This window comes from Notolabrus celidotus, chromosome 7 (genome assembly GCF_009762535.1).
Source record: "Notolabrus celidotus isolate fNotCel1 chromosome 7, fNotCel1.pri, whole genome shotgun sequence".
Lineage (NCBI taxonomy): Eukaryota > Metazoa > Chordata > Actinopteri > Labriformes > Labridae > Notolabrus > Notolabrus celidotus.
The window spans coordinates 7,852,166-7,876,894 of record NC_048278.1 but is presented as its reverse complement, the minus strand read 5'-3'; the positions used below and the strand labels follow the sequence as shown (position 1 = coordinate 7,876,894).

The 24,729-nt window shown below is 39.3% G+C and overlaps 2 protein-coding genes across 3 annotated transcripts; both read left to right on the top strand.

The window, feature by feature from the left end:
* Positions 1 to 112: 112 nt before the first annotated feature.
* On the top strand, positions 113 to 6,345 carry LOC117815480 (mpv17-like protein). Its single transcript, XM_034687223.1, has 4 exons — positions 113 to 1,259; positions 3,230 to 3,300; positions 3,529 to 3,558; positions 4,889 to 6,345. The coding sequence occupies exons 1-4, from the start codon at positions 956 to 958 to the stop codon at positions 5,132 to 5,134; spliced, it is 651 nt and encodes a 216-aa protein (XP_034543114.1). The 5' UTR covers positions 113 to 955; the 3' UTR covers positions 5,135 to 6,345.
* A 2,503-nt stretch (positions 6,346 to 8,848) lies between these two features.
* Positions 8,849 to 24,712, top strand: bmerb1 (bMERB domain containing 1). Of its 2 annotated transcripts, none has more exons than XM_034688178.1 (6): positions 8,849 to 9,156; positions 14,383 to 14,503; positions 17,492 to 17,565; positions 20,775 to 20,889; positions 22,867 to 22,949; positions 23,066 to 24,712. In XM_034688178.1, exons 1-6 carry the CDS (start codon positions 9,069 to 9,071, stop codon positions 23,182 to 23,184), a joined length of 600 nt encoding a protein of 199 aa, XP_034544069.1. In that variant the 5' UTR covers positions 8,849 to 9,068; the 3' UTR covers positions 23,185 to 24,712. The 2 variants fall into 2 exon arrangements, with proteins under 2 accessions (XP_034544069.1, XP_034544070.1); XM_034688179.1 differs by lacking the exon at positions 8,849 to 9,156 and adding an exon at positions 9,345 to 9,380.
* The last annotated feature ends 17 nt before the right edge of the window (positions 24,713 to 24,729 follow it).

Below are 24,729 nucleotides of genomic sequence, written 5' to 3'. Positions count from 1 at the left end.
TTAATGCTAAGCTCTGCATTGTTGCAGAGCTTTAACAAAAGTTTATTTTTGTTTAGAATGGCACCTTCCTGTTGAAATTGGAATTATATATTCATCAAAAAAAATGTATATACTGCTGTAAACAGGGCTATGAATATGTATGTTCTAGAAAACTGCTTATTTAAATTTGTATAAAAAATCTTCTGCAAGGGAGAATATTGATTCTTGTTGAATTTAACAAAATATGACTACTCTTTTTCTATTATATTTGAAAACTTCATTGTTTAAAGCCCTTTCATTAATTGTTTTATTCTGAAGGTTGCAGGGTGCTGTGGGCAATATGTGCAACTTACTTCAACTGTTATCAGATGATAATTAAATGTAAATAATCATATCTAGCTTGAAATGCCTGTGTATAAAGGGTAGATCATCACTTCAGATAATGATTTTAGTTTCAGAGCTGTTTTTTTTCAATGCCATTTGAGAGCACTGTCTTATTGTGTATTATATCACATTACCTACCATAGCCTGACATTTCCAGATACTGAAACTAACACTATTGCGCAGGTCATTCAGCAGTGCTCCTCCCTGCAGCTCCTCTCTCCAATAGTCTCTGTCAGCAGCTGACTCCTCTCATTACGTGAAGGGGGCGTAGTGATTTTACGCAGGATGACGGAACCCGGACAGCGGTGGACTCTTGTGCCGGGTGTCGGTCTTTACACGACAAGCACGTATTCTATCTGAGATAGTTTTACTTTTTAACATTTATTACGTGTTAATAATACACACTCTCCTGACAATGAGCGTCTGAAGCGTATTTTGTTGCAGCCGTTCGAACACGTCCAGTATCAGTGATGCCACGGAGACCTTCAGACGGAGATGATGCGCGTAACGTTCAGCTAGGTTAACTTCATATTAAACACAACATTTAACTGAAGCTATAATAATTAGATTTTGTGGTAATAACAGTAGAAGGATGTGGGAGGCCTTTTTGAGGCAGGTCCGCCGTTTCCCATGGGTCACCAACGTGACACTGTACGGCGGTCTGTTCGCCGGGGGGGACTTTGTGCACCAATGGTTCTCTCACCGGGACCAGGTGGACTGGACTCACACACGAAACGTCGCCGTGGTCGCGTTCAGTTTCCATGGTAACTTCAATTTCTTCTGGATGCGGTTCCTGGAGAGGAGGTTTCCCGGGAACTCTGCCGGGATGGTGATGAGGAAGCTTTTACTGGACCAGACCACAGCGGCGCCACTGGCCACCAGCGTCTTCTATACAGGTCGGTGGGCTCTAAACCGGCTGAGCTGCCCCTCAGCTCCCCGAGGCCGCCCACAGCATGCGGGCAGGGAAGAGTTAACTTCAGATCACATATCTGTCAATCTGTAACGTGACCTGAGCTTACTCGGTGCCCATATCTGCAACAAGAGCTATGATCTAGAGAAACAATCAGCAGCCTGTCTGTCCTGGCGGAGGTCATTTGAAAGACATCCCAGAGCAAAGTGACTGTTTGTAGATAACAGTGAAGTTCAGTGGAGTTAAGTTATGATACTTGACAGTGGTGGACAGTAACAAAGTAAATTTACTTGAGTACTGTACTTAAGTACATTTTTTGAGTATCTGTACTTTTCTTGAGTATTTTGTTTTGGGGATACTTATTATTTTTACTCCACTACATTCAGAAGACAATTATTGTACTTTATTTGCTCTAGTTACTCACTACTTTAGCTTTGAAGTCAGCCCATGAATGTCCTTCTCTTTTCTGAAATCTGATCCCAAAGACAGTAAACTGTGTTTGTGTAGTTCTGTTTGTCTCAGTGGTTTAGTCGTACCTGTATATCGTGCGTCTCTGCGGTTGAAGGTGGAGCAAACACAGAGCAGATTTTACTCAGATTTACTCAGGCGGTTCATTCAGAGGTGGTATTCATGGCTATAAGTCTCCATCAGACCACCCGTGGCCATATCTTCAGCCAGTGTTAGAGGTTTTTGAAATGAAGAATGATACGTATTGTTTGAAATTTTCTCCCTGTTTCCCACTCTGCCCAAACATACAAACATTCACTGTCCAACCTGAGAAAGCGTGTTGAGCTATGTAACGTTGTTTCATTCCAGATGAACATTTCAAACTAAGTTGTCTGTGCTTGGAGTAACTTAGTTTCTGTTTTTATTCCATGGTATAGTCTTTAGAGGTTTCAAGTAATGGTTTTTGGACAAACATGATGTAACCAAATGTACTCCTATGTATTCTTGACTGGCGTCATGCTTTGTGAAAATACAATGTTTGGAGATATTTTTAAAAGTACTTTGAATACTTAAGTATTTTTAAAAGCAAGTACTTCAGTACTTTAACTCAAGTAATAATTTGACTGAACAACTTTCACTTGTATTGGAGTAATATTTGACACAAAGTATCTTTACTTTAACTTAAGCAATGAAGCTGTATACTTTGTCCACTACTGTTTGTAGATAACAGTGAAGGTCAGTGGAGTTAAGTTATGATAATTGATCCCAGATATTTTAAAATCTAAAATCAGCAAGCACCAGAATCGTATTTTGCCACTTCCCCCTATGTGTCAGGATACTCTATGCCAAATTTCCTACTTGGATATCAAAGAATGCAATTTTAACACCCTATTTTCTAGATTTACATTATCGTGCCAGGAGCATTTTTTTTAAAAAGGGGTTTTTGGCCCATCACAACTACAGCCCCGAGTTGAGAGTGCTCATTATCATCTTGAGATGGCTCAAGGTATAAGCTAACTGGAAATACTACTGAAAAAAAGGTAGCAAAAAACATCCTGAGGGCTGGGCCTGGCTCCCGGCCTAATTCTCATTAGGCCCAGTCACACATATCGTGACGATAAGTTTGATAAGTTTGTGATAAAGTAGATTTTTCATTCACATTTTGATAACTGACAAGTGGATGAACAATCAAAAACAGGTTGGCCTACAAGTCTCATAGTCTTATAGTTAAATCAAAACTATGCTCCCTAAATTCCAGAATCCAAATGCATTTAAAAACTACACATTGTGTTTTTGTTGCAAATGTAATTGATGATAAAAACTTTAAACATGGGATGAAATATTGCCACAGCGATTACTTTTCCTCATTGTATAAGAATGACATGTAAACTATGTTCATGGTGTCGAGGAAGTCTACTAACACTAACACAGAGTCTTTGAACTCTCAGTCAAATCCTTTCCCAGCTGACATCACAACATGAGCTGTCTTCTGTCTTATTTGTCACCCAGGTGTCAGCTTCTTGGAGGGCAAGGAGGACATAACAGAAGACTGGAGAGAGAAGTTCTTTAACACTTACAGGGTCAGTAGAACCAGCAGAGATTGGCTGTGTGCTTCTCGCTCCTAAGTTCGCCCCACTGTGATGTGGTGTCAGCATTGATACTTTATCATGAGGAGAGCTCTACTGTTGGCTCCTGATGAAGCTGTCTATCACTGATGTTATATGACTCTCAGACTACAAAGTGTGAGATTCAGTTTTACTCTGTTTACAGATTAGATCTTTTAATGATTTCTGTTTGTCACTTTTCAGACGGGGCTAATGTTCTGGCCGTTCATGCAGGTAAATATTGATTTCTTTCAAAGAAAGATGTTAATTCTTAACTGTTGGATCAATACACAGTGATTAATGTCTGTGCTCAAATATCTCCTTACTAATGAATCTAAGCTTTCAGTTACATCTCACATCCCTGAGATTTACCTGATGTGTGTGTTAGTGTATCTATTTCTGTTTTAATATAAAAAATGATGCAATATCAGTATTTTTTCTAAAGGTGGGATTTAAAAATAGTATTCCAGTAGACCAACTCTGAAAATATTAGACCTTTCTAAAATGGGCTAACATACAACAGTAAGTTCTAACCAAGTCATATAATGGGACATGAGACTTTTAGGGCTGATACAGTAAACCAGTGATGGGACTTTAAACTTTTCCGTATATCACTCCACTTCAGGTGTTCTGAATACTGTTAATCATTACAGCAGCAGTCTTAGTCCTGTTAAAGTTGGTACTCACAAATCACACTGGCAAGAACAGCAGCAGTCAACAAGCTCCCATGTTTCACTGGTTGTATGATCAGCAGAAGAATACAGATAAATGTACAAAATACAAAGTAGCTGGTGTGCTAAAACATATACAGATAAAAAAGTAATGCGTGTGTAGGAAAATGTTTGTGTATTTTGACAAAAGTCCAGTTGCTGTGAAGTTGATGAACCAGTTGTGTTGACATATTTATGAGCTTTTATACATGAGCAATCTTCCATAGAGGATTGTGCTTCTGTGCTTGATATCAGCACGGCTGTGATTATATTTGGCACTCAACCCGCATCCTCATGCTTATGACTGAATCACAGCTATGGTGACATTCAGCACAACACTCCCCCCTGTGTGATATTTTATAAATAATACTGAGCTAACAAAAACAGGGCTAAATGATTAAGCTAGACTTTTTAGGAGATGTAATGTGTCTGACACATTACGTCAGTATTTGCATAGTCATGATATACTTTAAGAATCCAGTAGTCTTATAAACGGTAAGTAGAAGTAGAAGGACTTGAAACTGACACATCTTGTAACTCTGGGAGATTCAAGTCAATCAAAAAAAACAGAGAAACAAGCTGAATTGGATCTTGTGATTGCACTGTGTAATCATGTACCCATGTGAAACTGTGACCGTATTTTATTTGTGTTGTTTTGTGTGCTTGTTGAGTGTTGTAACCTGTATTGTGCTGCCGTCTTGAGCAGGTCACTCTTAAAAAAGAGGTTTTAAATCTCAATGAGTCTTTTACCTGGTGAAAGAAAGAAAGAAAGAAAGAAAGAAAGAAAGAAAGAAAGAAAGAAAGAAAGAAAGAGGTAATCATTTTGGTATGTTGTTATTTTTTGTCTCTTTTAGTTTCTGAACTTTGCCTTAGTGCCCCTGTACGTGAGGACCACCTTCACCGGCTGCTGCGCATTCGTCTGGGCCACCTTCCTTTGCTTTTCTCGTCAGAGTGGTGACGGCACGGCTGGTGCTGCTTTAGCATGGATTTTCCCTCCCAAAGAGGGTGACAAAGAATCCTCAGAGGAGACTTCAGAATCTAAAGGGAAGATAGATACTCCAAAAGAGGCAACAGTAGCATCTAAACCTACCCAGAAGTGAAGTTTTCATGGAGGGGGACACAATGTGAATGGAAGAAGCCTGAAAAGGCCACTGTGCCAGGCTGTTGCACTATCACTGCCAGGGTCAGAGTCCTCTCTTAAATAAGAGTGTGCTTCCTAATGGTGCTGTTAGATGGTTTAGGAAACAGTGTCCAGCAACTGGATTGGAATGTGCAGTACATTTTTCTATGATTACACAGCATATCAACTCAGAGGGAACATGTAACTCAGTCCTCGTCCTCTACCCCACATCAAGCCATCTTTGTGCAGTATTTTTTGTTAGGTTCCATTCTTTGTAACATAAATGCAGTCTTGTGTTCCCACGTTTAGAAAAACAAAGCTCCCTTATTCAACTGGACAAGGCTTAATGTTATTGCATTAATGTCTGAGGACATCAGAGGTTGTGTTGTTGAGTGAGTGATCCACATTCCTCTGATTGACATCAAAATGTAACACTGGAAGGATAGTGGGCGATAGATATTGCCTCAATGTGGACTGGCAGCTACAATATGAACTTCATGAAACTTGGTAGAATTCTTCTTCTATATCAATTACTCTTTAATAGAAAAAGTGAGACTGTTATGTGTGACCACATCAGGGTGCCTAATTTCAAAGGATATCAGCTTTGCTTCATGGTACTATACATGAACACAGATACCAATAACGTGTGCCAAAAACAATGTTATATTCAATTTATCTGCTGTTCATTTAGAGGTAGGTACTTCATCCATCATTGGCCATGATGAGAGTAGCAGCTAAAAACTCAAGACATATCTGAAAAAACCCATTTGACTGATGCGTTTAAACTGTTAGCCCACATATCGTGGTAATGTGATACTACTGAAGATTGCTTTAAGTTTGTTTCATAATGATCAATGAAGGTTGTCTCAAGCATCCGTCTACTTGAATTTGAAACACGTCCCGTTTGTTTTCATGCTTCCTGTCAACATGATAGAGTGAGTCGTTTCCTCTTTGTACCATTTCCTAATTTTTTAACAGTTTGCATCTTTGACGTTTTGTTTATTTGAACTGTGGAAATTATTACTCTTTAACATTTATTGTTAAAATGCAAATGTCAGATGCCTCAGCCATTTTCTTCAGTCATTTTCTGAATAGATGTTATGTCAGCACAAGAGCCAACTGTTATTGCTGTATTCTGTAAAGAACAAATTACTTCTCAGGCAGATTAATAACAAAACTCCTCTTCATTAACTTGTTTCTGTGTCATGACAGGTGTCTATTTTGTTCCCTACCTAGTTGGATCTAAAGGTAATTTACTGTTATGAGTTTTACACAGACTCTTACTCAGATGTTTATATTATTTCACTGGTCGCAGAGATATAATTGAATTCTGTAAATAACAGATTAACAGTTTTAACATGTTTGTATTGGAGTACAGAGAAATAATGCAATGTTTAATATTTATCATATTATACCTTTAAATTGCACCCTTAAACGTAACACAGTAATGTGATTGTAGGTAGCAAAGTGTTTTTTTAATTTAATATTTGTTTGCAAATGTACTACACTGGAAATGAGATCTCAATTTACTGAACCCAAATGTTCATATCAGCAATTAAGCCGGTATTTTACAAACTGTAAAATGTTCCTGCTTGTTTAATATGTGTTTAATTATCTGTTGTAATTTTAATTTGTTTGAATACAGCAAAGAATGCAGATTTGATAACCTCCATTAATTTGATGTGTCATTAGAATAATATGTTCACATTTTGCACCACTGTGTTAGAGAAAGATAATATTTATTGTTAAATAAATTGAAAACATCACTTTGCCTTGGCGTGTGTCTATTTACTGAGATTACAGCAATTTCAAGCCAAAATAATTCAGGTAGAATTGTTTAATTTCATTAATGTTAGATGAGAACAGATTCATAGCTGTCTTTCAGTCCTAAGATTGAGGTTCACTCATGTAGTTTTCTGTCAGGTTTGCATCCTGTGCTCTGGCTTTAGTATCTGTATCACTCATCTTTAGATCCAAATGTAGTTCTGTTTCTACATCATGTGGGATCTTATTGAGCAAAACATGCACTCTCAGAGTCCTGCCTGCAGCATCGGGACTTTTTTCAATGTGCTTTCCCTGACTATCTCTCCCTGCTTCTATGGTTTCAAAACAATTTAAGGACAGGCCCTAGATCAGGCAGTTTCTGCAATAAAATTGTCTTGTCGAAACACCTGTCACTTAACTGTAGTTATGTCTGTCTTAATCAATCAATCAATCAATCAATCAATCAATCAATCAATCAATCAATCAATCTTTATTTGTATTGCGCCAAATACCAACAACGTTATCTCAAGACGCTTTTACAAACATTGGAGGGCTAGACCGTACTCTGTTATATTATGAACAGAGATCCAACTTCAAGACAGGGTAAGACTCAGTCTTAGGAGTTGTTTTCCCTCAGTTTAGTGTGTGCAACAGAGAAGTCAACACCTTCAGTTGGTTTCTCTGGGTTTTGTGTGAAGAGTGTTGTTGAGAGAGAGTGTATATGTTTGTGGGTGTGTTGTGGAGAAAAGGAGGGTGACAAAGAGAATTAAAAAGAGGTTTGATCTCTCAGGAGATTTTGTGCATGTGGTTTTTCTCCCTGAGAAGTGACTACACCATTTGTTTGGGCCATTTCCTTAGTTTGTCTAATTGTTTGTCTCCTCCACCTTTTAGACCCAAAATGCCTTACATTTGTTTTTTATAAGGGTTTAAGTTTATTTTTGTTAGTGTCCCTGTCCGTGACCTCTGTCCTTCATGTCATGCGACTTGCAGACCTGTAACAAGTCTGCCAAATATCAAACAGGGATACACATCAAAGACACAATGCTTGAATGATATTCTCCTTATAGTTTTCATATAAATTTTGATAATACATAGCAGGGACAATTCTAGGATCAGATGTTTTGGGGTGCTGAGCACCCAGAGAGCTGCCCGAACGGGCAAGATAAATTTCACTGTTTTGTACATTTTAATACAATTTCATTCCCACATTTGTGAAAGAAAAGTATAACACTTTTTGGGAAAGTGTGTGACTAAACCATCAAATCTTATAAAGGTTATTTAAATGCTGAGCCACAGCAAAAGAGAAATGGATTGGAATCATAAAGAAACATATGGTAGCCCTCATTTCTGGGGAAAGACAACCCATTTTGATACAGCAGCTCCTCAACATATACATAAACAGTATGTATGTTTCTGGAGTAAACCAGCCCTCTATAGTGAGTACCAAAAATACCGAAAATTGACATAGGAGTTATTTTTTGGGCTTTCATTTGAAATGCAATGTACCACATGTAAAACACACTAACAGAAATTGACGTTTTCAGTTTTTTTCTCTGCCTTTTTCCTGCTTGACTGTATAATTTGATAAGTTTTGGAGCTTCTGTATTTTTGTTGTTAAAATATTATGTTTCAACCAAGTACTTTAAAGTTTTGAAACTTTTCTAGCTTGTTAAAAAGGACATACAGTAGAAAAAAAATATATAACTCTCAAATTTTAGGGATTCAATTTAGGGGTGCCTCATCACCCCAAAAAATGGGTTAGAAACGCCTATGATACATAGACTACACAAAGAGTATCCAGGTATAACGTTGGCATTTTGAAATTGAAAATCCGACGAAAGCTGTCAATAAACCCTTCAGTGTAGCTGTGTGCCTGTTGTGCTATTTTTAACATTGTCTCGTTGCCACTGGGTGTCTCCCAAGCCCTCTCATCCCTGCCCGCACTGCGCATGCTCTGTACATCCTCACCTCCATCCACACGTCGAGGGACTTGGAAGCTTGAATAAAGATGCTCAACGTCTTGGGTTGCTGGAGCCTTGTCACCGGGTGAAACTGAGTTGTCAGGAAGAACGCACGGAGAGGAAACACGCAGAGGAAACGTTAGAGACTCTATTTCCTAGTAAAGGCACGCACGCGGGCACCTCACTGAGATGGAAATGAAGAAATCTATTTCGGACACCGAGCGCGCGCTCAAGAGCTACGGCGCCGTGTCGGAAACTGCATGGACCACGGACAAAGGTTAGCGCCATGCATGAATGTGATGATGATTTACAGTCAGAGAGTTATCATCCCAGTACTGTCAGCTCTTTGTTTCACTCTGTGGAAGCTGATGAGAAACGAGCGCTGAAAGGGTTAATGTGTGACTCACAAAGGTACGGGATATATCAAGAGCGACGCAAGGGCCTTTCAGTTCCCCTCACATGCACACTATGCACATGAGACGGGTTGTGGATGAATTTAAGGTGAGGAACATAATAAACAAACAGCCTATAGCAAGCACAGGGCATCATGCTTCAACTTGTGCTGGGTCGATCAGTCTGAGCTGATGCAGGAGCGAGCAGCAAAAGCATGAGAAGGCATGAGTCAAGCCTGTCCTCTGCTCTGATCAGATCTAAATTAATACTCAGGATTTCTAATCTAAATATGCGTAGAGATGTGACTGAAGGACAGATTATCCATCATCAATATACCTTAAAAAATATATTTTTATTTAAGTTTTTATTCAGAACACAATTGAAACATATTTTGCAGCTAGTCAAAGTAACAAAGCATTTTCCAGAAAGTAAAGAGATAAATAAAACAGGTATAAGACAGTTGTCTAAGCATTCTTATAAAAATAGGTGATAATAGGGGTGAGAGAAATAAACATTTTGTAAAGGAAAATTCCAAGCTTGGCAATGCCATTGTGAATAAAAGTAGTTTGCTGGGATTGATAAACAAATAGGATAGTTGGCATAAACATCTATATACATGTATATACTCTCACCTACATGAAAACAATTAAAAACGTATACCTGCACACGTACAAATCTATACCTCAAATTTAATACTTTAATTGGTGGATAACTGCATTTTTTTGTGGAGTGGAGCACAACACAGACAGATTGTCTAAAATGATTGCAATCTTAAATGACACAGACTAACAACAAATTACTTTAAGGTTTGAAGATGAATACAAAGCTTAAAAATCAAAACAGTTTCACCAAATATTAACATCTGAAACTTCAGAGCCACTGACTTTGACAGACTTGTTTTTTTTTCCCTAAATGTAGCCTATTCTATCTCTCTTCTTTTGGCAGTAATTATCAATCATTGCTTTGATATCTAAGACCATTTGTATAGTAAAAAATGTCAGTTACAACATCTCAGATTGGACACAAAGTGTGAAGCCTTCAAATTGTGGTTTCTTCAAGCTGGTGCTAAACTGAAATCTAATCATTTTTGCAGTGATAGAAAGCAAAAGTGTCTTTATAAGGAGAGGAGACTGAAATCAAATCTTGTTTTGTATTTTACTCAAAGACGACAAAAAGAACAAAGAAACCTTATTGACTGAAAATGCATTGTATACCATGTCTGTATTATTGCCCCTCTTATCAAAACAAGTGATAGAGGGAGCTGAATGACGCATGTGTTGATGGACGCAACAAAGTGATAACGTCCTTTAAGATGTGTCCTAGTTGGTGCCACTGAGGATTACCCTTTACAGGACAGCAGGTCGTGAGAAAAAACTTCTAGATCAAATGAAAGAAGAGGAATAATCAGCAGGTATATTTAGACATGGATCTAACAGTAGCTTTGCCTTGTTCTCTCCTCTCCGTCTCTCTCTCTCTCTGCCTCTCTGTACCACAAACACACACATGCAGCCAGAAAACAATAAAGGGGAATTCAGAGTGAACCTGCCCCTCTTTTTTTTCCTCTTTTTCCCCCTCCTCTTTATTTTTATCTTGCTCCCATTTGGTCACCATCTGATTTTCTCCTTTTGATGAGGTTGCATAGGCAGAAGCAGCAGCAGGAGCAGCAGTGTATATACAATGTGACTGCAGGATGTGTCAGGGGTGTCTGGATTGAGTGTCATACAGATGCTGACATTTCTCTTCCATATGGCCACTGCACCGCTCAAGATCCAGTCTCTCCGGACTTAATCCTCATTAACTCATAATCCAGGAGTACACTGATTAGCCAGTTTGTTTGAATGTAAGAGGACTAATTTAAGCAGATTAATTAAGAGCGTGACATCTGCAGGTGATGTTGCTTGTGTTGGCCTGAGACTAAAGAGATAACCTCACCTGTCCCTGGTGAAAATGCAGCTTTGATTAGGAGGTATCATTGCTGTTCATACCTTGTAAATGTGTGTGAGTATGTGTGAGCTGCTTGTTCAGATGGGAGGGAGCTGTTAGTACATTATGGCTCTTCTTCACCAGTGAGACTTAATGCAGCTTGGTCTTATTGATGGTGATCACGTGGCTGCTAATGAGACAGAAGTGTGCAAAGAAACTCAGAAAAACAACGGAAAGAAGAAAACCAGTGTGTTTAAACTTCTTGCTGTGTTTTGCATGGTGTTGCAGTTCCATGACACAAAGTTTGAATTTTGCGTCAGTGCCCTTTGATGGCAGACACGTTTGTGAGATGATTCAATGTCAGTGATGCACAAACAAAGTGGGCCCTCCTGTGCAGACTTCTGTCTGCTGTGGTGAGTCAGCTCTGTCCTCAGCAAGCAGCCATGAAAAGTAGCGCAGACACAGACTACAGTTTGTTTCTGCAGGAGGACAAAGAGCTGATGTAGTCCCTTATCAACACGCGACACGCTGAGGATAAATGTCAGGCTTTTATTCAACAGCTCAGCATTTAATAAGTAAACACAGTAGTTAGTTTATTCAGATCTTTTGAAGTGGAGGTTTTATACTGTGTTGTAAGAGCTCAATGAAATCCATGCAGTCAAGCTTGACTGAGGGAAAGATGTAAAACAAACTGCAATCTGCTTTAAATTAACAAGATAATGCCAAAATGCGTAACTAAGACAGACTTTTGGTAAATGTGTCTTACTTTCAAGCTATCTAAGCAAAATTACCTCAAAGTTTTTGGATCTATCATCTCTAATCTAATCTAATCACCTATGACACAATGTCTTTGAGTTCTAGGCAAGCAGCAACATCCGGTCTCAGACTGACAGACGGGAACACATAACTGTTGGCTAGGAGGCTCAATCCCTGCCTCTTTACCTCACACTAAGGCTGTTTTCGAAATGGCCTGCTACATATTACCTACTACTGTAGTAGGCAGGATGTATTGCCTACTACATTCTGCTTTTGGATTTAGCATGTAGTATGACTGTTCTGTTGGATCTGTTCTGCAGCATGCTGAGCCAGACGTCACTGGATTTACAGTTTCGGAAAGCAGAAGTAAACAACGACCAAGCTGATCGCAAAACTGCTTCTTTAGCATCACTTATGATTTAAAAAGTTAAGAAGTGGTTTATATCTAATTCAATAATTTTTTACAGCACCTAAAAACTGAGTTCCACCAACAAAAAAAGAACAAAAAGAAGGAGCATAACGTTAGCGCTGTGCATTATCAGAAACAGTACGTGAGGGAGACTGGTCTGATGCATACTGAGAAATTTTCCAAAATCAGTAGACATCCAGATAGTTTTGCAGATTTTGCTCTTTTTCACATACTACATACTGAATTTTGGCCAAATCAGAACGTACTTCTAGTATAGTAGGCGGTTTTGAAAACAGCCTAAGCTTGGTTGAGTTCAGCATTATCAAAATGGCTCCTGCCGACGAGTGGCTTCAAAACAACGCTCAGGAACAGATGGGTGACGTCACAGATACTACATCCATTATTCATACAGTCTATGTTTCTAGGCTGTGGAATTAAAATGTGATGTCAGAGGCAATACCTTGAACTTTTTATGGGTGCCTTCTTATATCAGTTGAGGCAAAAAATAACATCCCTTTAAGCTCTTTGTACAGGTTACACCCAAAACCCCAGATCCTACATTTCCCATAAGGCAACTTCTCTTATCTGGTTCTCCTTACTTGATCTTTCAAACCCACCACCAGTTTCATCCAACTGTAAAATGAGCAGTGTCCCTTGAATGGTTTGCAAAGATGCCGTATTGGAATATCCAGAGAAAGAAAGATCAATGACCTGCAATGGAGATGTTCAAATTAAAGAAACCAAGAAATCATACAAATACACAACCAGCTTCCTCACCTTACTCAATTCATCTTTGTAAACCTGTACTCATGCTTGTATGTCGCAAGATGCTGGAGGGGTCAGTTTATTGATTAGTGTTGTAAGTGTTTGTCAGTGTTTCGAAGCAGAGTGAGGTCAGTGGTCCACTTCAGTGAGGAATAAGCCAATCAGCAGGGAGCCACAGCTGCTCATTGATCTATGAGAAAAGGATCTCCTCAGAAGCTTCACATTCCTCATAAAAAAATAATCTCAGTGCTTCTTTATCACCAAGCAAATTTAAGATTGAAGCCTTTTAATAGAAAACAACATTTGCGTCTGAAGCACTGCTGTGACTTTGCCCCTTTACTCAAACATGCTGCTGTCATTCTAAATATCACATTCTTGGCTGGTGTGAGCTGAAACGTCACGAGGAGGTGAGGTGAGAAATGTGTTTGCCAAGAAAGTGACTACATGAGAAAGGATGGAAGAGCAGAAACAAGAAATGTTTGAATGCATATTACAGAAATGAAAGGAAAACAAGGACTCTCATCTTTAGATAGATCCAGGCAATGTGCCACTAGAACCTATGATTTAAACATGTCTGTTATTTCGACCTCTAAAAAAAGTTGATACTTTTGAGCACCATCATCAGTCAGTCAGTCAGTCAATCAGACTTTATTTATAAAGCTCTTTTCTTACAATGACATTGTAACACAAAATACTGTACATAAAAACAACTTAAGATAGAATAAATACAAAAAAGATTTATATAAAAATAAAAATAAAAAGACCCCCCCATCCTAATCCCAACCCCAGCCCCGACCCCAAACCCACCCCACAATCCTAAGGTTAAGAACACAGTATACGCAACAATAATAATAATAACAATAAAAACAAAATAAATGAAAAATAAAAAAGAAATTGCTGAACGATCTGAGCAAACACTCTCATGATAACCTTAATGAGGAAATACTGGAGTTAAAATAAGATGTTAAACCTCAACACAGGAAATTAAAATCACCAAAATAAGATACATTTCTAAGATAATAAAACACTAAAATATTAAACCATTAAAACAAAATAAGAAGCTTTACTTAAAAAAAAATCATGGTTAAAGAGAAGTGTGTAACATGTCTAAAACATATCTGTCTTTATGGAGAAAAACAATCCCACTAGAATCTCTTATGTTTGTTTTTGGTGCTCTAGTCTTCTTTTTCATTTGCACCTCTTCTGTGCAATAACAATTTCCTCATGTTATCATTCTTTCCTGCTCTCCCTCTCCAGGTCATTCAGACGTGTCCATGGCAGAGAGCACCATGGCTCCAGAGGAGATCGAGGTGGAGATGGCTCGAATCCAGCGCCTGCGAGAGGTCCTGGTACGCAGAGAGTCGGAGCTGCGCTTCATGTGAGTTTCTGAGAGTTTTTGTTCTTTTGTAACACAAAGCTTCAAATAATGTGACAAAGATCTGATCAGTTCACTGTCATAACAAGTTCTACTGCTGTCCTTGAATGGATAATTAAGTTCTCTGGGTTGCCATGACACGGTACACACTCATGACGTACTGTGTGTGCGTGCGTGTGTCTTATAATATAACTTGGCTGTCCGGAGATGAAACTGAGAGAAGCAGACATTTTTCTATTGATTATGCAGAGAACAGTTGGACATGCCAGTGGTAGCTGAATGAATCACCATGATGAACTCATTGGCTCATCATCAACATCAGCTTCAAGGATTATGGAGGATGACGTGTTTATCATCTCTCTGTCTGACTTCATGACGGGAGTGTTGTGTCTGGACTTTTTGTGAGGCATGAAAACAGGGCCGTTATTGGATTGAATAAAAAGTGCTGAGTTTGATACTATGTTGGTATATTTTATAAAGTAGCACTCTGCTGTGTTTTGTGTTGCTCCATTCAGACTACAACTATCAATTATTGTCAACATCTCTCTTTTTACTGTAACAATCTGACCTCAAGTCCCTCCATGTTTGTATCCAGCTGTGCTGATGAACAGATTTTATTCAACAGAGTGATTTATTTAGAGAGTGTGAGCGTTTTCATATAAAAGAAGTAAGGGTTTAGATTTTTGATGGAATGAAAAAGAAAACGATTTCATTAATATTTAATGTGAAATAATGCACGTTCATAAAACGGACTGGAAAGAGGAAATGCGATCCACTGTCTGTTTTTTTCAGTCTGTTCAGTCTGTATGACATTGTCCTATCACAGGAACACACAGAGCTGTGCAGGGTTTCTTCAGGGTCATTACACCCTTTACATCAGCAGAGTGACGCTCCAGAAGTGGGATGAAGCTGATTCACATCCTAGAGAGCTCACTCAGTTGATAATGTTAGTTCAGATGCCTCTGTGAAGGGGTTTATTAGGCCACTACTGCTTAGTGCTTATTTCTCCATCGTCAGGCACCGTTAGACTCAAGACTTTAGATAAACACACACACACACACACACACACACACACACACACACACACACACACACACACACACACACACACACACACACACACACACACACACACACACATACACAAACTAACAGAAAAAGTGTCAGAGTGCAGAAGCTGCTGAAATACACAGATAACATTGCAAGAGTGAAGCACTAGGCGGAACGAGGGAGAAAAACAGACAGAAGGAGTGAAATAAGCTGAAGGGAGGGGTCAAGGGTGAGAGAAAAAGAGGGGGGAGGTGTTAAACGGTGCAACAGCTAAATGCAGAGGGAGGAGGAGGAAGAGGAGGAGGAGGCTATGGATGAGTCACCGTCCTGATCTATCACAGAGAGAATTAAATGTGCTGTAGCTGTCACTGCTCTGCAGAGAGACAGAGACGTGGATTTAAGGGAGGAGAGGGGAGAATGCCGAGGCCCCGTGGGTGACACATCAGGCTGCAGGAGGCTCACAGAGCAGCCATTGATTTATGTTGCATGTTTTTATTCTGCACACACCCCTGATGTATGACACATCTGGGCCTGGGGCTGTGATTTTCGAAAGACACACACGGAGGGGATTTGACAGCAGAGTGCGGGGAAGTGTGGAAATGATGTTTTCATTCATCAATTATTTAATTGGCTGAATATGAATGCAAAGATTTCATAGTTGATTATTCAATTTGCTCAGATTTTCTGCAGCAATCCAAAACGTCAACTTATTTATTTCAACTGTAAAATGTATATCTTAGGAAGATATATAACAGTTTTTTTTCCAATTACTGATAATCCTCACAAAGTCTCTGAGCCAACAATTGGTGAGCTTCAAATTAAGATTATTGACATATTTAATTCCAAGAGTAACCAGAGTTACCAAAAGTGTTAATGTGGAAGTGTTAAAAACTGCAGTTCATCAAGTGTCTGCTTGATGCTGGCTCCTGAAATGCTGGAAACCACATACACCCATTCAAAAAAGCTGATCTTTACAGCAGAAATAAATATGTTTACAGCCGGGTTCAAAAAACGAGTGCAGTCTGGATAGTTAATTTCTCTATCAGTACACACTGTAGGGGAGGTGAATTTTTACATTACACTGCATTTTCGAAGATATTAAGATTACGAGTTTCCCAATGAGAGGCACAGCTGACTTGATTGACAGGCGGGAACACTTCAGTTTTTGGCTTGGAGACTGAAATCTCGCCTCTTTACATCACACTCGCTTGACAGCAGTTATGTTGAGTTCAGCATTTCCAATATGGCTGCTGCCGATGATTGGCCTCAAAACAGCGCTTCAGAAACAGACAGGTGACATCACGGATACTACGTCCATTATTTATACAGTCTATGTTTCAACCACAATAATTCTGTCAAAAATTCAAATTTTAAAACAAAGTTTCTTAAAAAGTATACTGTAGTCCAATTAGTGAGATTAACGATGTTTAACATCCTCTGATCCCAAACAATAGGTTGTTAGAAATCTGTAAAGCCTTCTTCCTCATGAAGGAGAATGAGGAAGGTTGAGGACCAAACTTTAAGTGCATATGTCGATGGGATCTCCATAGCAACAGGGAAGGAGGTGGGGTTTGTTTGGAAGTACCTGAGTCACTGACATGCTTACTGACAGCATGTTAAACAGGTTTGGCGTGGTTACAGGATATAAAATCTAATAATCAGTTGTTTTTACAACCCTAATTGTTTTGTTTGTTTTCTTCATATGAAATGTGTATGAATCTCTGCACCATAGACAGAATATCTTTCCTTATCCCGACTTCCTCAGGCAGCAGACGATGTGGTTTTGGATCATTGTATCTGCCTGCCCTTTTCCCTCGGTTCACTGAACAGTATAGGTCTGCCTAAATCAACTCATGTGGAAGCATCAAGTTATATCTGTCGTCTTTTTATTCTGATGGTAGCTGCTGATTTACGTTTTTCTTTCTTTCTCCTTTTATAAAGGATGGATGACATCCAGCTCTGCAAAGACATCATGAGTTTAAAGCAGGAGCTGAGACAGATCGTGTCAGTACCAGGTACAGTTCTAACACATTTATTCACACATAAACACTTTTCGTCTTCTGTCAACATGACGAAAAAGAGCTGCAATCATGTCAGAAAATAAACCACTCAGAATTTATCCTGTGTGTGGAAAACAGTCCGTGCTCCCTGTTTGTCCTCATGGCAGAATGAGCTTCTGTTTGCAGCCCGCCAGAGTCCTATAAGCTCAGCGGACGTCGTAGTGATTTATAGGAAGTGTCCTTACGCTAAACTATGCAGGATTGATCGTAAGTCTCAGACACATGCTGGAGTTATGAGAGGAGATGATCATACACACACAAACACATATGCATCATCACTTTGAAGGCAAAGTGAGCTGAGGGAAGCTTTCCTGGCAATGTGTGCAATATGAGTTTCAGTAAACAAGCCTTTTCCCTCCCTGGGTGTTTGTGTGGTGTGTTTGTGAGGCAGAGCACAGCATCAAATATTGGTTTAAATCCACCATCTGCTCCAGCTTGTTCTCTATCTGAAAAGCAGAGAGGATGAGCTGAAGTGGTCTGCTGACGTCAGATGCATTATACATAGTAACACACTCATGAATCTCTGCATCAAAGGCACATGGCAACAGGAGCAAACGCACCTCCTCACTCAGTGTATCAGTGTGTGTGAGAGCAGGAGGGGCTGGTGTCGAATTCAAGGACACACACACACACACACACACACACACACACACACACACACACACACACACACACACACACACACACACACACACACACACACACACACACGCACACACAGCAACAACACACATGGATGATCAGCAGCTGTTTTTGGAGACGAACCAATGACCTGTCAATCAGAGAGCATTTTCTAACCATGTAACAACCCTCACAGAGAGAGGACAAGCACCTGATAACATAACATCAGTCCTCTGAGTTCCTACTGAGGCTTTTGTTTTAGTAACGCAGTCAGACGGCCTGATAACCTCATTTGTGGCATGTTGATTTGATCAGGGCTACAGTAAGGGTAAAAATAGTGAGGTCATGAATCCACCCAGTGAACCCCCCCCCCCCCCCCCCCGGATACCAAAAAAGAAAAGCTGACTAGACAATCCAAATGTAAAGCCGTCCTAAGCACCTTTGCAGTGACTGAGGAAATTGTTACGGTCACACTGGCGAGCGAACACTCAGGTCTGACTCAGTCATCTGTCACACTGAAAAATCCATCTGAGGTTACCTAATGCAAGAGTGTCAACAACATTCTGTGAAAGACAAAGTAAAGAAATGTGGGAACAGAAAGATAAATTAATACAATATTTTTTAATATTTAGAAATAAAAGTGATTTCAAGATAAAGAAATACAAAAAAATAGGTTAGATAAATGAATAAAATAATAGTGTTTATATTAGGAAATTTAAGTGTTTTAAGATAAACAAATTAATAAATAAAGCTTAATAAAATGAATAAAAATTGGTTGAAATATTTTGATAAAATACAATAAATCAACCTATAAAATATGGTTGAAAAAGAGTTGTTCGTTCATTCATTCAAGTGAATAACTATTTATATTTTTAGAAACAAATATTTAGAAATAAGTTATAAACTTTATACATACACTACCAGTCAAAAGTTTGGACACACCTTCTCATTCAATGGTTTTTATTTATTTTAATTAATTTCGACATTGTAGATTAATACTGAAGGCATCAAAACTATGAAATAATCTGGTTTTGCCATAATCTGGATTACAATAGTCAAATAGGGCTATCCATTGTGTACTAACCCTACCTCTAAACAACACAACTGATGGTCTCAAACACATTAAGAAGGCAAGTCATTCTACAAATGAACTCTTGACAAGGCTCATGTTAATTAGAAACTATTCCAGGAGACCACTTCATGAAGCAGACTGAGAGAATACCAAGAGTGTGCAAAGCTGTCATGAAGGAAAAAGGAGGTTACTTTACAGAATCTGAATATAAAACATATTCTGCTTTGTTTAACACTTTTTTGTTCATTGAATAATTCCATATATGTTCTTTCATAGCTTTGATGTCTTCAGTATTAATCTACAGTGTTTACAATAATTAAAATAAATACAAACCCTTGAAAGAGAAGGTGTTTCCAAACTTTTGACTGGTAGTGTATAACATTTTTTCTCTCTCAAAATGTACCTGAACTTTGTATTATTCCTCTTTATTATTTTATCGTAATGCTTAAAGGACTCCTTGAAAAGCCAAGCTGTCAATCAGCAGTGATCAGGTGGGTCCTCCTGTCCATGCTGAGTAGACACTTCCTGTTTTTTAAATTAAGGTTGTGGTCTAATGATTGACAGATACTATTGTGCTTTAATTGGCTTGTTTCCTCAAATGTTGCCTTCTTTGTTCTCTGCTAGGAAGTTCCCTTATCCAGGGGTAGAGGACATCACTGTTTTTATCCCCAACCGCTTTTTATCCCTACACCTCACCAAGTAGTGTTAGTGCCTGTACTTTACCAGTTGGGATCTTTCTGCGCTGCCCCTCCTGCTCCTGTGACATCATGATTTACGGGTTGTAGCTGTGCGTCCTCGTAATTGTTTTGCCCTCAGGAGGATACACACTGCAACTGCACCGCTGCACTTTATTCCTGCATGGGAGAAAAGAGCTGATGTGTGCAGTAGTGTTTTTAGAGCCTTTTCTCTATCTAGCGTTAATAAAAGCATTGCCAGACACCCTATCTCTGTAGCTGTCTGTGTATGTGTGTGTGTGTGTGTGCGTGTGTGTGTGTGTGTGTGTGTGTGTGTGCGTGTGTGTGTGTGGGTGTGGGTGTGTGTGTGTGTGTGTGTGTGTGTATCAGAATTGTTTGGCCAGTTCATGTGTCTCTTGCTGTGCTTTCCAGTCTGAAGGTGAGGAACAAGAGACAGATCAAAGCAGATGTTGCATTCCCAGGTCTCTGCCTGAGAATGCAAAAACAGAGCACTCCAGAATTAGCATAATTAAGTCAGTGTCTGTTTTGTTCTAAATTATACATGCAGGGGAATAATGGGTCTGCTGGTGACGTGTATCACTGTTTAAGAACCAGCACCCTTTGCTGTCAGGGTAGCTTGTCCTGTTTTATAAAAGTAGCCTGACTTTATGTGTGGAGCCTGATTTCTATTTATTGTAAAGAGGATATTAAGGTTTGAGGTCCTTCTGATTGTTTCACTGACTATGTTTTGATTTGTTCATGACTTCTCTATAATCATCCACCCTCCTCTCCCCCAGAAAAAGAAAAAAACAAGAAGCACCGGCAGCGGGAAGAGGAGCTGATCCTGAAGATCCATAAACTGGTGCAGAAGAGGGATTTCCTGGTGGATGACGCAGAGGTGGAGAGATTAAGGTACAGTGCTCCCACGTCCAAGCACAGTTAATACCTCGGAGCTCATGCTCTTTTTGTTGACACAGACAGTTTTAAACCTTTCAGACTATTTATTTTCTGTTTTTCTGTATTTGATAGACATAGGAGGGCTGAGAAACAGCAGGAGGAGACTCATTAGGAGTAAATGTTTGGAGCAAATGTGAGCACGAGTGATACAGGGGGCTGAGTCTCTTGATCATCACAGCGCTGCCTGCTGTGTGTTTGTGTGTGTGTGTGTGTGTGTGTGTGTGTGTGTGTGTGTGTGTGTGTGTGTGTGTATGTTTGTGTGTGTGTGTGTGTGTATGTGTGTGTGTTTGTGTGTCCATGTGTGTGTGTGTGTGTGTGTGTGTGTGTGTATGTTTGTGTGTGTGTGTGTGTGTGTGTGTGTGTGTATGTGTGTGTGTTTGTGTGTCCATGTGTGTGTGTGTGTGTGTGTGTGTTTATGCGTGCGTGTGCGTGCGTGCGTGCGTGTGTGTGTGTGTGTGTGGAGGGATGTATGACTGACGACCGGGGCTTTGTTGTCGTTTATGCTCCCTCCTGCTCTGTTCCTACAGATTAGCCCCAGAAGTAACTTTCTGACAGCCATGATAAAAATGATGTAAACTCAAAGCTGGTTTTAAATCACTGGAAAAGAAAATTAGATACTTCATGTTTCCCCAGCAACTCCAAATAAAAATGTTGTAATTGGACTATCAAAAATGTGTCTTGTTAAATCTGTTTTATTAGAATCATTCACTGTTATTCGAAAAGGAAGATGAAGATTATGGGTGCCGGTGCCTTAGCGGTCTAGGCGCTCCACTATTACACAGGCTATCGGCCTTGTTGCATAGGTCGCTGGTTTGACTCTCAGCTGCAACCATTCGCTGCATGTCCCCACTCTCTATTCCCCACATTTTCTGTCTTTCTTCAGCTGTCCTAGGCAAGGCATGTACAGCAATTTCTTGTAAGAATCTCTGACAGTTCTTGCATGAAGACTCCGTTGAGCGTTATCCTAGATTTGGGAGACTGGAGTGCATCATTTAAGATCCTGGGGCTCGCTGGATCCTCCTGATTTCAGACAAACTCCCTTGCAAACTCAGTGAAAAGGTGAAAAATTGTTGCTGACCTCCGAATTACTGTCCAAGTGATCTATAATTTTCCAAAGTACAGTGCTCGTTACTTTAGTGGAAAAAAGGTGGGGATATGAGCAAAAGAATGTAAGAAATGTGAAAGACTACAGAGAGCAAGTAGCAAAGCATCTACACTCTAGGGAAGCAGGAAGCAAAGATGAAAGGTGAAAATGCCCCCCAAAAAGATAACTTTATAAAAAGAAGGGGAAAAGGGTCTCTGAAAAACAAATTGAGAGTGGACGAGCAAGGAACAATTTTTAAAGGTGTATTATTATTTTCTATCCTGAGATTAAAGTCAGAATTTTGCAGGGAGTGGGGGAAGACATGCAGCGAATGGCTGTGGTTGGGAGCTTAACTTTTGACCTCTTCAACAAGGACTATAGCCTCTGTATATGCTAGGCCAACGGCAACAAGACTGAAGACTTTTAATTTGGTTCCCAAGTTAAAAAATAAAACCTCTTCAATAAGTATTATGAGATCATTTAAAAAAAACTCCCTCATACCCACATGTTTCCGTGATGATTTGATGTTCATACAAAAGAACCCATAATATTTTTTAACACTGTGTTATGGAAAGGAAGGTTTCGACTTCAATTCCATCTTTCACAATGTATTCTACTGAACTCCTTAGGTTAAGACCTTTTTACTGTACAGCTGGTGTTCACTTATGATAAAGTCACTTTGGATTTCAGTAATTGCACCTGAGCTTTTCTCACTATATAAAAGGTTTATTTGCATGCAAGAGTGGTAATAAAATGGTATAAATCCGGAACATAAAGGTATTCAGTGATTTCACACCAAAGTGCCTCCATTGTATTTAAACGGCTGTGTGTCTCCTTTTTGAACTCAGGGAGCAAGAGGAAGACAAGGAGATGGCCGAGTTCCTCAGACTGAAGCTGATGCCTCTGGAGAAAAAGCTCAAAGCTTCACAAAGTGAGTGATGACATTAGAAAAAAAAAACACAAACACATTTAGAGAGAGACAGGAGTGTTTTTCACTCTCACCTCTACTTTGTAATGATCTCTTTTTTTTCTCTTCTTCCTGACAAGATGCTGCAAAGCCCAAGAGACAAATCCCAGAGCCACCTCCCAACAAACCGTCCATCACCAAGTCAGGAGCAGCCATCATTAAGGATTGTTGCGGAGCCACCCAGTGTGCCGTCATGTAACTGAAACAGACCTCTGTGTGACCCAGTCCACCCGTCAGAAACAAAACACTCGTCACATGACATGCCATACACCACTTCCTGTTACTCAGAAAATCTCTGCTGTTTCCCTCCCAAGTCTATTCAGGAGACAGATTTTAATTTGATCACAGATGAAAAATTGAGAACTTCTCATTAATCCCTTGAGAGCAGATTTGCATGAAGGAGCTTGTGTTGTTGAGACACCTGACAACAGGGGTAATGAGGAGAGGACTGTAAAGGGGATTCTGAATGAAAATCTGTTTAATAGACATGTTCCATTTTAATTAAGATAAAGACACCCAACATGCAACATTCTTGTGAGATGACAATATAATCTGCTGTCATGTGGTTTAATACACAACTACGAGCACAATGTATAAAGAGAGAAATACAAACGCTGGGGTTCTCTGTCTGACAGGAAGACACCTGTCAGCATCTAACCATGTTTGATTCTTATTATTTCCCCTTTTAACTTCAACCGGTGATGCTCTGACACAGGTGGGATAAATAATATGGCTGGTAATTTTAAACTAATGAGACGAACTGGAGAAGGGTGGCAGCAGTGACTGTTTTTGTACTGTAGCTGAGCTTTTATCTTCTTCTCTGCCTGATATTATGTAAGATCTACTAAGTAGAAAGATATGGGGAAAAATGGTGGTGGTCAGTAAATAAAAACAAAACCAAAGTGTACAAAAGGTACTTAATTGGAAGAACTTGACCCCATAAATGGAAAAGTACATTTAGCCCAATCATATCCCATAATGTGGTTTAAAAGAAGTCTGTCAAAAAACACATGGAAGATCACAAAATGTTAGACAATGAGCAGAACTTCTTAGAGGCAGAAACTCATGGGTAAAAAGGCAGAATAATCCAGATTTCTTCTTAGATAAATAACATGATCAGACATTTGAACTCTAAGAATGTTTTAATGAACAGTCAGATGTGATTTAAGACTTTTTAACCTCCTTCTTCATTGATTTTACTTTGTAGAGACAGGCTCAATGGCATCTGCAATCTTCTGCATCCCACTTTTTCAGCATTGTTACCTGAAGTTGAAAATTGTATTTATTTATTTTTTACTTTCATTTGTTGAGATATATTTACTTTTTTCTCAGTCACCATGTCACTGGACATACTCATCTCAGCCATCCGCTGCCAGAAAATCTGACTCTGGTGATGTGACATCATTCCTAATTATAATTATGGATATTGCTGACAAACAGCTTGCATCCTCTGAATTTAGTCTTGCATTTTTATTATAAACTACAGGAAGTGAATGCAATTCTCTTGTAAATGCCTATAATAGACCGTGTATGTTTGAGTGTATTTAGGACATTAGTGACTCATGTAAAGCAAAGTGTTGCTCTTTGTCCCGTTCCCTTCCCTCTTTGAAGTTCTTTGGTAGTTGTGAATTTATGAAGGTCCTAACGTTGACTACTGAACACATATGCAGAAAATTAACTAAAACTACCTGTACATATATGTTTGAATAAAGAGCATCTTTCAGGAACATGCAGGTGGTGTTAT